Source organism: Conger conger, chromosome 15 (assembly GCF_963514075.1).
Source record: "Conger conger chromosome 15, fConCon1.1, whole genome shotgun sequence".
Classification (NCBI taxonomy): Eukaryota; Metazoa; Chordata; class Actinopteri; order Anguilliformes; family Congridae; genus Conger; species Conger conger.
The window spans coordinates 24,675,362-24,689,555 of record NC_083774.1 but is presented as its reverse complement, the minus strand read 5'-3'; the positions used below and the strand labels follow the sequence as shown (position 1 = coordinate 24,689,555).

At 46.5% G+C, this 14,194-nt stretch overlaps 1 protein-coding gene across 1 annotated transcript in view; it reads right to left on the bottom strand.

The window, feature by feature from the left end:
• Positions 1 to 2,260: 2,260 nt before the first annotated feature.
• Positions 2,261 to 14,194, bottom strand: part of LOC133111080 (multiple epidermal growth factor-like domains protein 11) — a 94,649-nt gene continuing 82,715 nt past the window's right edge. The window contains exons 15-23 of the mRNA XM_061221239.1: positions 13,544 to 13,678; positions 10,716 to 10,844; positions 9,076 to 9,204; positions 7,129 to 7,257; positions 5,525 to 5,653; positions 5,041 to 5,274; positions 3,214 to 3,330; positions 2,511 to 2,515; positions 2,261 to 2,422 (exon numbers count right to left, since the gene is read on the bottom strand). Coding sequence (XP_061077223.1) covers positions 2,261 to 2,422; positions 2,511 to 2,515; positions 3,214 to 3,330; positions 5,041 to 5,274; positions 5,525 to 5,653; positions 7,129 to 7,257; positions 9,076 to 9,204; positions 10,716 to 10,844; positions 13,544 to 13,678 — 1,169 coding nt within the window. The remainder of the gene's footprint in view (positions 2,423 to 2,510; positions 2,516 to 3,213; positions 3,331 to 5,040; positions 5,275 to 5,524; positions 5,654 to 7,128; positions 7,258 to 9,075; positions 9,205 to 10,715; positions 10,845 to 13,543; positions 13,679 to 14,194) is intronic.

The following is a 14,194-nucleotide window of genomic DNA, read 5'->3' as shown; positions in this document are numbered from 1 at the left end:
GGTTTTGGAGCGTACTCACATACTGGAGTCACACATATTCCTGTAGAGCCCCTCCATATAGCTCCAATGCCACTGAGTTCTTTGTTTTAGTTTTTGAACAAAAAGCAGGGGAGGTTTTATACCGTTTCAAGTCAATATTGCAGTATTACAACATAAATCTTTATTTGACCAAGTAATCACTTTTGTAGCGATTACCTGCAAAATCAAAAAGGAAAGATTGTGTAGTTAGTCAGGCGCAGAAGGTGATTAGGTTGCACTTTTGTGGAAATCAGACCACCCCTCTGAAACTATTATCACCCCTATATCCTGACCTGTAATGGAAAGCACAATAACAATTTAATCTCCAGAGTAATGCTGGCATTTATTTTAGAAAAGCCAACCTGTGGAGAAAAAAAGGTTTGCATTAAGACTGGGGCATTAAGACTGGGAAACAGAGACAAAGGGGCGTGGTGATTCCTTCAGTAAAATGGTCTCTGGGGTTTGCATCCCGTGTGGGAACACCTTCAGGGGAACACAGAGTATTGGGGAGCAGGGAGAGGTGGGGGGGGGGGCTATGCTGGTCTCCAGGGAACAGCCTGACCTGCTGAGAAAGAGAGAGCGGGAGAGAGAGAGAGAGAGAGAGAGAGAGAGACTGTATGTGAATAACAAGCACAACCATCATCATTCACTTCCATCAGCACAACTGTTCACCAAAACCTTCCCCAGCCAAGAGACCAGGGTATGCGCTGGCTGAAGACATCGCATGTACAGCGTCATGGTTACGGCTTTATTGGCTAAGCAGTTGTAAATCAGCCTGGGAATTCTGCCCAAAAGCTCTGAGGATCCTAGCTGTTACTGCGGCACACGTGAGCTCCATGTTATGAAGACTCCGAGGCGAATGAGAGTGATGGTGCACAGCATAATCAGTCAATAGTCTGCAGTCAGGAAAATACTTCCTCGCTGAAAGGTTACGTCAGTGTGCACATTGAAATGTGACAGCATATTCTGCACCTGTGCTGTAGACCCAGCAATCTTTCACTGCCGTATGTTCTACTATGCTAAACTGCTTTTCTGTGAAAAAATACATGAAAATATGTTTTTATGACTTGTGTCATGTCAAAAAATACTTTCTTTTTACGTTTTTTCTGCAGGTCTCATGAGGTTAACAAAAAAAACCACTTTCTTCTATAGTGACAATGAGTTCATGGCTGCTTACAACCATTTAACTCTATCTTCAAAATATGTTCTAGAGTTTGTTCCCTGACGTCCTTTTTAATACTGAATGGACATTCACAGCAATCTATGCACGAAAACGTCACAATAATTACTGAGGACTTCAATATTCTTGGTACTCATTCAGTTCAATGTCCAGTGTATGCAAATTAATTAACTGACAAATGAAAGACTCATGTTGTCTTCATGTACGATCTCCATGGTGATGGCTCTACGAAGCCTAGCGGGAGCTTTGATATGTAGAGGTGCTATGATATGTGTTTAGTCGAGGAAAAGACATTCTGCTCACATGGCAACTGACTGTATTGACCTGATTATGCTAATTTGATTTAGGTGCCAGATAGACATTCTTCTTGTAATGTAATATATTCAATAAGTGCATTAAGCTGACCTTGCATAGGACAAAACTTCATCCAACTAACACATGAAAATCAGTGAAGAAGTATCCAAAAAAATTCACATCAGACGTTTGGCTGTTGCCCTCTGATGTCTAGAGAGAACTACTGTCTCATACCCGCGGATAAGGAACAAAATCAGTTCCTGAAGTAAATGTCTAAACATCGAACAAAGCAATAAAAAATCAATACATTCCCACCTACTTCAAATTCAGTGCAGCGGCCTTTAAAAAAGTTTGCAAAAATCAAAAATGGCCTCTTTCATAATGTCAAACATAATGTGTTAGAGGGCTCAGGAAGAGCTTTGTTGAGGAGTTAATGGACTCTCACCTACTCAGCTCCAATAACCTCATATAATGTACACTGGTCTCATCTCACCTGGAGAGCAGCCATGTTAGAACGAGGCAGAAGTACCCCAAACTGTTTCCGTTGCCTGCGAGACCTAACAAGCCTGATATCACTCAATGCCAAGTTTGCCAACTGCCTCTGCCGCCCACCCACGGATAAAAAGAACTTACTTCCCTGTTCCCACAACTGCATTTCAATGTTCAGCGCTGCGAAACAAGCGGTTGTTTTTGTGAGAACTCATTCTGTTTTGGGGATGGCGAGGGGGGGGTGAGTTAATTAATCCGTCATTAAAAAACAATTAAGATTTAATTAGTGTTCAGGCCGTGGGGCGGCGAGGCCGGTTCCCAGGGAAACGGGTGCACAGGTGTGTACTCTGAGGAGGCGGGCGGCGGACACTGACCGAGGTCGCCGAGGTTACCGTAGCCCCTCCAGTCCACGCCGGTCCTGCCTCCCCGCTGGCTCTTACTCTGTGAGAGACGGAGAAAGACGCGTTATCACCGCGACTTTCAGGAGAACGTGCTGAAAACAAACAAGCTCTACCATATCCGCTCTCACCGTGCCTTTCACCGAGGAAGTGAAAGCCTTTTTTCATTTGTCACACAAGATTAGGGCTTAGAGAGAAATGTAATATTCATTGCTGAAAAGTTACGGGCAGAATAGTGCATTATGCCTGGATTGAAACGTATATATCCATGTTTCATTTCAGTCTGAGAACGCTGGCCTTTCAGCCTCTGGGACATATCATAGAGCAGAGGGTGTGTGTGCCTGCGTGTGAGACTGTGTGTGAGAGTGTGTGAGAGTGTGTTTGTGCGTCTGTGTGTGAGAGAGTGTGTGTGAGAAAGTGAGTGGTATCGCATGTGATATCTGTTTGACCCCACATGTTTATGTTTCTGCATGATAAACTGACACGGCACAGGGGTGACATGGCTCAGGCAGTAAGAGCAGTCGTCTGGCAGTCGGAGGGTTGCCGGTTTGATCCCCCGCCTGGGCTGTGTCAAAGTGTCCCCTGAGCAAGACGCCTAACCCCCAAATGCTCCTGATGAGCTGGTCAACGCCTTGCATGGCAGCCAATCGCTGTCGGTGTGTGTGTGTGTGTGTGTGTGTGTGTGTGTGTGTGTGTGTGTGTGTGTGTGTGTGTGTGTGTGTGTGTGTATGAATGGGTGAATGAGAAGCATCAATTGTACAACGCTTTGGATAAAGGCGCTATATAAATTCCAACCATTTACACGGTGTGTATGGTGTGCCTGTGTGTGGTTACCTTGGTGGCAGTTTTCCGGTCCAGGTTGTTGAGGTGTGGAGCGAGGCGGGTGGTGGGCTAGCACATGGTAGCTGGGGTTTGAAAAGCATTGGCCATTGCCAATGCTCTGAGAGGTGTCTGAGGACGAGAGCAAGTTAATACAGTACAGCACATACAGTCTCTCTCCCTTACACACACACACACACACACACATATGTAGGCACACATACATACACACACACACCTCACACCTCACACCGCAGGAAGTACAGACAACCTATTTACAATTCAGGAGTAGTTATGACTGTTTTCTTCCATAAAGTATGGAGAAGGCGATGTGGCTTCATTGTTGACTTATAGAGAGACACGCAGATGCGTTTTCTCAGCTGAAAAGATCAGGGAGCACCCTCGATCACAGCTGTGTGACAGCACTGAACCTGCACTCAGGAAGGGAGAAGGGTTGTTTGACATACACACAAACACAGAGAGACAGTTCGACCGGCGGTTCCTAAAACAAAAACAAACGGTCCGGATAAGCCCTCTTGTGACGCACGGCCGGACAGCAAATAAAGTGGCTTCAAGCGGGAGAGCTGCGATTGGCTGAAACGGGAAGTGAAGGACCGAGCCCATGGTTAGCCCCCCCAGTGGCCAATAAACTTTGGGAGGAAGAGGGAAATTTAATGGACCCCTGGCGCAGCAGACAGGACCTGAACAGAACAACCTGCCGCCGCAAACAACCCCGACCTGTCAGAACTCAACGTGGTTAACATGGAAACAACAGGTTGGAGCAGAGCAGGGCTTCCCAAACTGCCATACGGTGACTATGTCACAGACTGCTACATGGACGCACATCCAAATCATAATGTCATTATATCATGGAACTGTATAAGACATGTTGCACACTGAGCACAGTGTAAATATTTTAGAATTACAATAACATTGCCAAGGTCAAGGCCACATAAACAATGCAAGAATTATCTTAGAATACGTACATAATTCAGGAGAAAAGGAAATACAAACCAAACATTTCTGAAAGCATTCAATATTTTCCACTCTCCTTCAGAGAACTGCAGTTTAATCCAATGGATTACAGTTGAGGTTTGAAGATCTAATTAAAATATGACGTCTGTTGCCCGGTTCAGAAATATAAAAACCAAAAACCAGCACTCACAAGGCTATACAGCCTTCATCAGCATATACATATTGTATGTGTACTGTATGTGTACAAAAAGGAATGAAGTCTCACTAAGATGAGGTGCAAATGTGGATGATTTAGTTGCAGACCAGAAGCAAATTGTCTGAGGAAAGTATGCTTGTTTCTTTCCTTTCAAGTTGTTATTATTATCCTTTGGCAGGCTGTGCAGCACTAACAAAAAGCTCTCTCTAAGAGGCTCGTGCTTTAAACTATTTAAAGTCTTCAGCAATGTTTCTATTTTCCTTTGTAACATAATTAAACACCTCTTATGCCAGAGAATTCTGGAGACCCAAGAGAGACAAAGGGTGAGCTCTGCTTTTAGAGAGAAGAAATATCTAATGCCCAATCCGTGGCCACAGGGAGGGGTAGGGAACAGACCTCAATAATAAAAATAAAAATGATCATAATAATAATAATAATAATAATAATAATAATAACCTGCTATTATATTACACTGTTACAAGGCAGTTCAATTTAGCTGTTGGATAGGGTCAGATACATAGGATTTAAAGCAAATGTATTGCTTTCAAGTAATAACATAAATGTAAGGGTTTAAAGTAATGACATAAAAATTGACATAGGAATTCAAAGGGGGTACATGAAGGAAAAAAGAGGGGTATGCTTTTTTTTAAGTGGAGGCGTGTTGGTCTCACCGGAGAGGGAGTAGTCGGCGTTGGCGATGTGCAGGGCAGGGGTGTAGGAGACGCTGGGCATGTCGTGACCTTTCTCCCTCTGCCGGAGCCGATACCACACGAACAGGCTCAGCATGGACATGATAATCAGCAGCAGGAAGATGATGCCCATCACCGCGCCCACTGACTGGCGCTCCGACGCCCTCGCCGGGCTGATCTTAGTGTACGGGTTCAGCTCCTCCATCATCTGGGCCGCTGCAGGGGGCACGGGGGGTCAGAGGTCACCCGCGCGGCTCGGGGCCAGAGAAAATCATGCAACCGCCCGAGAGGCCTTGGATTATGTGTACGAGTGTGTGCATGCAGTATGTGTGAGAGGGAATGAGAGAGAGAGAGAGAGAGAGAGAGAGAGAGAGAGAGAGAGAGAGAGAGAGAGAGAGAGAGAGGAGGAGAGAGAGAGAGAGAGAGAGAGAGAGAGAGAGGAGATGACGGTGTTTCCCTCGCTCACCCTGATCGCAGCGGATGCCTTTATAGCCGGGGCTGCAGTAACAGGTTCCTGTCACATAGTCACAGGTGGCATTGTTCAGACACTCGCACAACAGCTGGCAGCCATAGCCAAAGGTCCCGGGAGGACACTCTACCAGAGAGAGAGGGAGGGAGAGAGAGAGAGAGAGAGTCAATCATTCACATACATACATTTACACAATACTCAGAGATTATACACACACACACACACACATACATATACATGCACTGACACACACATACACATGCATTCACACACACACACACATATGTTCACGCAGACATACATTCATACACACATACACACACACAGATGTTCATGCAGACATACATTCATACACACACACACACACTCACACACACACGTGTGATGTTCACACAGACATATAGTGGGGTCCTAAAGATCACATTGAAAATCTTTTTATTTTTTTTCATGTAATCCTGGAAATGAACAGAAAGTTTTAGGATTAGAATTAAAACAAATGAAAGTTACTTCAAAGCATTGCAAGAACTACTCGAAAGAACTAAGACCAAAGAAGAGCAAGGAGTGCTGTACAATTCGGAACCACCTGACCTCAACCCCATTGAACATTTATGGGGGCACTTGAAGACTGACAAAAGCCAAGCATTCAGGCTTTTCAAGATGCTCTTTGGAACATTGTCAAATAATTCTGAACATGAATCATCTGGTTTCCATGCCAGTCCATTGCTCCAGTCCATGCCAGCTTGAGTGCATGCTGCTATTAAAGCAAAAGGTGGAAATACCAAATACTAAGAATTTCAGAAATTGAGGTAATTCAATTTTTCAGCTGATAATAAATTAGTAATGAAAAAGTTTATATTAAATTAGAAAAGAATGCAAAATAGAAGCATTTTCACTTGTGGTCTCAGACCACTGTACACATGTACACATACGCACACAAACACACACACGCAGACGCACTCACACACACGCATGCGCACACATACACACTAACACACAAACACGCACACACACACACGTGCACACACATACACACACACACATACACAGGGGCATGCACACACAAACACACTCACAAACGCATGCGTACACACATACACACGCACAGGGACACACACGCACTCAGACATACACACACACAAACACACAGACACACTCATACACACTCACACACACACACTCACACTCACACTCACACACACACTCACACTCACACACACACTCACACACACACACACACACTCACACACACACACACACACACTCACACACACACACACACACAGTGGGGAGGGGTGTCAGAGTGGGGACTGTCTGCACTCACTCACACTCACACTCACTCATACTCATACTCACACTCACACACACACACACTCACACACACACATACACACACACACACACACACTCACACACACAGTCAGTGGGGAGAGGTGTCAGAGTGGGAACTGTCTGCACGCACACTCACACACACTCACACTCACACTCACACTCACACTCACACTCACACACACTCACACTCACACTCACACACACACACACACACACACACACACACACAGTCAGTGGGGAGAGGTGTGAGAGTGGGGACTGTCTGCACTCACTCAGCTCACAGCTGGTCCCCATGAAGCCGGTGCGGCAGGTGCACTGCCCTCCTATGTGGTCGCAGTCCGCCCCGTTCTGGCAGCGGCACACCTCCGCGCACTCCCTCCCGAAAAACCCCGAGGGGCAGCCTGCGGGAGACAGAGGCACAGCTGCACAACACAGGGCGAGGCGGCCACGCCCCAATCCCACAGAGGACCCTGGGTAGCGCGGTCAGAGCGGAACGCTCCGGAGAGAGAGAGCGAATGCACGAGCGCAAAGCGTGGGCTCGCCTCCATAAGCGCCGGGGAAAAACACACGACACTAAATGCTAGAAACTCCAGCACAAACAAAGCCGTATGTGCCCTGCCGCCTCAAGCGGAACTGCACTTCAGACGGATGCCAGAGCCGGGAGGGTGCGATGAACAGCAGATCAGCTCCGTCAGACAGCCGTTCCGCAAACTGGCACCGTGGCTGTCGGCTAACGACAGGCCCGCTCACCAGCGATTCCGCGTTTGCGTAACAACCGATTGTCATCTCGACTGCCTCTCCTCAAATGTCTGCCGGCGCACCGCCGCGGGAGCGACTACTGTGCAAAACGCCGGCGACTCGCTACCCAGCAGGGTGAGTGCGGCTGGGTGGAGAGGCAGACAAACACACAGACACAGAGAAACTTCCAGAACAACTGCGGTTACATCACCAATCAAAAGTTTTCTGACATTCCTTAAAATGGTAAGCTACAATTGAGGAAATGACATCAGAAAATGTGTATTTTTAGTACTGTTCAGAAATCAAAATTGGTTGTAATCAGTGGCTCAGTGCATAAGTGGGATGTAATGCAGCAGTAGACTGTGTGACTAAATTATATAGTCTCTCCAGTGACTCCATAACTGTACATAATAGTGCACCACAATTTAGGTTTACAACGGTTTGTACAGAACAGCTGTATAGAAATGCTAATAGTATTTTGGTCAACCCAACAACAATAGCAAGGCTTTTCCCCCCCTGATTCTCAGTCTGTAATTTTGGTTTGGATGCTTGCTGCTAGCCTACAGGGAGCACTTTCACCATTCACTATAAAAAATGGCTTGGAATGGAAGTGTATTTGTAAATTGTGTACCGGTAACACGACTATAACCATTGCATGTGTGGTTTGTAGGGCATGAAGTGTGGACAAGAAAACTCCTTCACTGTCTATTTGGGCGACTATATTGTTCTCTTTGCAATTATTCTGATGTGTCTCAGAGGAAGAAAATGGTTACAAGTTAGAAAAATATAACAATGGCGTCTCCCAATAATTTTATTTTGATTTAAAATTAATTCCTCTTTTTGTGCACCATTTAATTGTATTTTAATCATTGTATCACTTTTATGCAAAGCGTCTTTGAATACCTTGAAAAGCGCTCTATAAATAAAATTTATTATTATCATTGTTATTATTATTATTGCATTTTAGCTCAGGGGCGGCACGGATGGTGCAGTGGGTAGCACTGCCGCCTCACAGCAAGGAGGTCCTGGGTTCGAATCCCTGTCGGCCGGGGCCTCTCTGTGCGGAGTTTGCATGTTCTCCCCGTGTCTGCGTGGGTTTCCTCCGGGTACTCCGGTTTCCTCCCACAGTCCAAAGACATGCACGTTAGGCTGATTGGAGAGTCTAAATTGCCCATAGGTATGAGTGTATGAGTGTATGAGTGTATGAGTGTATGAGTGTGTGAGTGAATGGTGTGTGTGCCCTGCGATAGACTGGCGACCTGTCCAGGGTGTATTCCTGCCTTTCGCCCAATGTATGCTGGGATAGGCTCCAGCCCCCCTGCGACCCTGATCAGGATAAGCGGGTTCAGATAATGGATGGATGGATTTTAGCTCAGCAAACACATTTTGGGAAACAGTGGCTAACGGGGTCCTACGTCCTGCAGTAGCGCTGGTTGGCCAGCAGATGTCAGTGTGCGTTTGTGTTGGCAGTGCGCACTCACGCTGAGTGCAGTAGAGGCCGGTCCAGCCCGGACTGCATTTGCACTCTCCGTCGTAGGCGCTGCACTGGGCTCCGTTGTGGCAGTTACACATGTGGATGCAGTCAGGGCCCCAGTGTCCAGGAGGGCAGGCTGTATACAGCAGACAGAGGTACAGACTGAGACATGTATCTACTCACGCACACGCACTCACACACACACACACACGCACGCAAACACACACACATACACACACGTACATGCGCTCACACACACACACACACACATGCACACACACTCACACATACACACACGTACACGTGCTCACACACACACGCACGCACACATACACACACACGCACGCACACACACACACGCACGCACACACACACACACACACGTACATGCGCTCACACACACACACACACGCACGCACAAACACATACACACACATACATACACATGCACACGTGCTCATACACACACACACACATGCACATACACACACATACAGCCACAGGTTTGCCTGTAAAAACACACAGCACACAAAGGCACTGAGCTGGTGGGGCAAGGGGATGGAACCTTTCAATAAGAGTGGATAAGAGTGGATAAGAGTGGATAAAAGAGTCTGCCAAATGCCATTAATGTAATGTAATGTAATAATGCAATGTTAGTTTGGTCAGAGAGGATGTATCTGAGCTTGTCCTGTGATGACTCTAGTGTGAAAAGAAGACTTGTGTTTGCACTGGTGGCACTGCATCCAAATCAGCCCTCAGGCACCAGCACTACACTACAGTCACAGGACAGTAAACTTTAACACCCACAATCCATTCATACAAGGCTACTGCTCACAGTCCACTCACACTACAGTCCACTTTAACACCCACAGTCCACTCACACTACAGTCCACTTAAACACCCACAATCCACTCACACTACAGTCCACTTTAACACCCACAATCCATTCACACAAGGCTACTGCTCACAGTCCACTCACACTACAGTCCACTTTAACACCCACAATCCATTCACACAAGGCTACTGCTCACAGTCCACTCACACTACAGTCCACTTTAACACCCACAATCCATTCACACAAGGCTACTGCTCACAGTCCACTCACACTACAGTCCACTGCCAACAATTCACTAAAACAACACTACTTCTCACTCTCTGCTGACGCTAAACCACCAATCGCAGTCCTCACACTACAATTTATACAAATGAAACCCACTACAGTACACATCCCCCTTCAGCCCCTCCACACCGACTCTGCTTCAGTCAATCCACACACCCAAACAGCTCATAACAAACGCCCAGCACACTCCTGTTTCCCATTCACTCATCAGTGGGTTCCTCAGAGGGCCAGAGGACCTGTCAGGCAGTATTAGGCACTAATTCCTGAGATTTGGAGTGGGAAGGAGCTCAGACTGGGCCCCTGGCTCCACTGTGTAATTACGGAGAGTGCACTGATATTTAACTTGGCTCGCGCACTTGCATCATGGCTGCTCGTGGGCCATTTTGGAAATGAGTCCTTTCGTGGAGTGGTTTCGGTGGAGCGGGGCCCAAGGCTGGCTGCGGAAGGAGGTGATAGCGAGGGAGGTGGGAACGGAGGCGGGAGGAGGCGGGAGGAGGTGGAGGAGGAGGAGGAGGAGGAGGAGTTACCCTGAGAGCAGTCGTCTCCGATCCAGCCGGAGAAGCACTGGCAGGAGCCGTCGATGGGGTTGCAGGTGCCATTGTTGGTGCAGAGACAGACTTCCGCACAGCCTTTCCCATACCGGCCACTGGAGCACACTGTGTGTGTGTGTGTGTGTGTGTGTGAGCGTGTGTGTGTGTGTGTGTGTGTCAGTGTGAGTGTGTGTGTGTGTGTGTGTGTGTCAGTGTGAGTGTGTGTGTGTGAAGGTGTGTGTGTGTCAGTGTGTGTGTGTGTGTGTGTGTGAGCGTGTGTGTGTGTGTGGTGTGTGTGTGTGTGTGAGTGTGTGTGTGTGTCAGTGTGAGTGTGTGGGTGAGGGTGTGTGTGTGTGTCAGTGTGTGTGTGTGTGTGTGTGTGTGAGGGTGTGTGTGTGTAAGCGTGTGTGTGTGTGTCAGTGTGAGTGTGTGTGAGCGTGTGTAAGGGTGTGTGTGTGTGTGAGATAGAGAGAGAGAGAGAGAGAGAGAGAGAGAGAGTGAGTCACTCCCACAGAGGAGAGAGAAACATACACTGCACTGCAGGAAGGAGAGGAGAGTCAATGAGATTCCCCCAGCACACACATGCGCATGCACACACACACACACACACACACACGTGCGCACACACACACACACAAACACACATGCATACACATGCTAACACAGGCACATAAGCATACCTACACACAGGGCACACACATAAGCACATACACGCATATGCAAATACACATACATTTCATGCGACCGGTTTACAATGATGAAAATAACTGCAGCATAGTCACATGCACTTACAGTAAGCCTACATATGCACACACAAAGCCACATGCATGCACACACACAGATAATTCGATATCCCAGATGAAATAATACAGAAACTTGTTTCTAAGTATTCCTCAAAAGTTCTATTTAGATGGTAAAGTCTACATTCTGAGCTGTTCTGAAGATTTAGATTAATCAGCTCTCCCAATTATAAGACTGTCCAGCCCGGCTCTCTGCGGACAAGAGGGACTAATGTGCGGTCTGGCTAAAATAGCGCTTGTGTACATTTTTAATAAAATGAATATTTCACCGTGCCCTGACATTCTGTTCAATTAAAGATTTACTTTTAAATTAAAGCCGCAGTGTGTCACCTCCTCCGATTTAAAACGGTCTCGCAGAAATAAAATAAAAAAACCAAGCCGAAGAAAAGCTTCGTCTAACGGGTGTCCATGTTTTTCCGAACTTTGAAACGAAGTGTTCACGTACTGTACGGTATGCGGCGTAGCCTTCCTAATGATGGCTGGGATATGTTTGAGAAACTTCCCCGTCCTTTTCTCTTTCAGTTCGCTCAAAGCATGGTTTTATTTGCATGTGACTGGGTATTTTTTTCCCGGCGCAGACCGTCTCGGGCGCGGTTTCAGAGGGAGAGATTAATTAACGGCTGGACGCGGCGAGTGTCCCTCCAGACAGACGAGGACCCCGACGGACCCCCGATCTTTCAGAGGGGGGCGAGAGGACCCAGGCCATAGATCCCCCAGATTACTCCCTTTCTCCTGGTAATTACTGTCTGAACAAATTATTACACTTTTTTTTTCCTTCGTTTTAATATATTAAACTTTTATTTATGAGACGGCTTTCAAAACCATGAAAGTGAATTCTATATATGCCCTCTGCCTTTCCTTAATTTATGAAAAGATCAGTTAATTATTACGAGGAGTAATATCTATATTTAATCTGGACTTCTCTCTCCGAGTGCGTGTGAGCAGAGGGGAGAGGAGACGCCGTTACGGGCTCATTATGGCGGGTAGGGAACAGGCGAAGGCAGCCTCGGTCATTTTTCACAGAAACACAACTTTGTCACTTCATTTTGATGGATTACTTATCAATTGGAGGAAAAATGTTATAGTACAATCGGACCATTGTACAATTCTTCACTATTGTAATTATTGCTGCAATTATGATCCCGTCATCATTATTCTCATGTCAAGATTATTTACTAGAAAGAATATTGTCTTCAAAGGGTCCATTTTGCGAAGCATTTATTATTGTGAGAAATGACTGTGGTTCCTATTCGTGATTAACATTTTTTTCTTATTTTGAAGAGAAACATCTTTCAAAGAAGGAGAAATATTTTTAAAAGATGTGAGCCACTTCACCATGCATTGGAATGGAGAAAGAGGGGGGGGAAATCCTATAATGAAATAATCTTATCTGTACAACATGTTATCTGTACAGCAATCTTATCACCTTAAAAGTATTGACAAACTCAGAACACGAAAATGAGCCACTTTAATAAATGAAGGCTATTCCGGGCTGTTGGCAGTTCCGCACTGTCACATACACTGCGCTGTGTACTCAAAATATATACATAAGCTCCATTACTTTAATAAAACTTGACTTGCTGTTAAGAAAGCACTTGGATATGATTTTGAGGAAACTATTTTTACAGCACGGTGTTAAAATGCAGCGACGGAGAAGGTGCCAACACTGACTCAACATATTCCCTCTTTGTCTCTTTCAGGAAATAATAGTCTCAGCAAAAATTCAGAATCTTGGTGAGGGCCATTTGTCAGAATGTCAGTGATAATGCTATGACATTATAGCTGTGCAAATAGCCTGTTGGACAGACTTCAGTCCAACATTGACCCTCCTCAGAGCGAGTACGTACAGGCATGAACCCCATGGAGACCCATCACAGCCCGCCCTTACTGTACATTTCTCTCATGTTGTATTACAGGATGAGGAGACTCGGGAGAAGAGGTTTAGTGTTAATAAGCCCAGGGAGGAGGGGGGAGTGTGAGGGGCGTTTAGAGCGAGGGGGACTGGGGGTGAGGTGGAAGGCTTGCCTTGGTTACACAGGGAGCCGAAGAATCCGGGCAGACAGTCGCAGTGTCCGGTGATGTGGTGGCAGGGCCCGGAGCTGTGCACACACTGAGGGCAGGACTGACTGCAGCGCTGCCCGTAGAACCCAGGAAGGCAGTCTGTACACACACACATACACACACACACACACACACACACACATACACACACACACGCACATACACATACACACACACACACACACACACACAACACACACACATACACACACACACACACACACACAACACACACACATACACACACACACACACACAACACACACATACACACACACACAACACACACACGCACACACACAACACACACACGTACACACACACGCACACACACAACACACACACGTACACACACAGGTTCATGCACGCACATATGCATACACACACACACGCACACACATGCAAGCACACAAACATGCACAGACATACACACACACATGCACACACACAGGCACACATGCGCGCACACACACATACACACACACGCACACACACACGCATACATACAAGAAGACATGGAGAGGTGTGTGTATATGAGGTGTGTGGAGAAATAATGAAGGGATATACAGTGAGAAAAAGAGATAGAGATAATGAGAAACAGAGTCAGTGAAACAC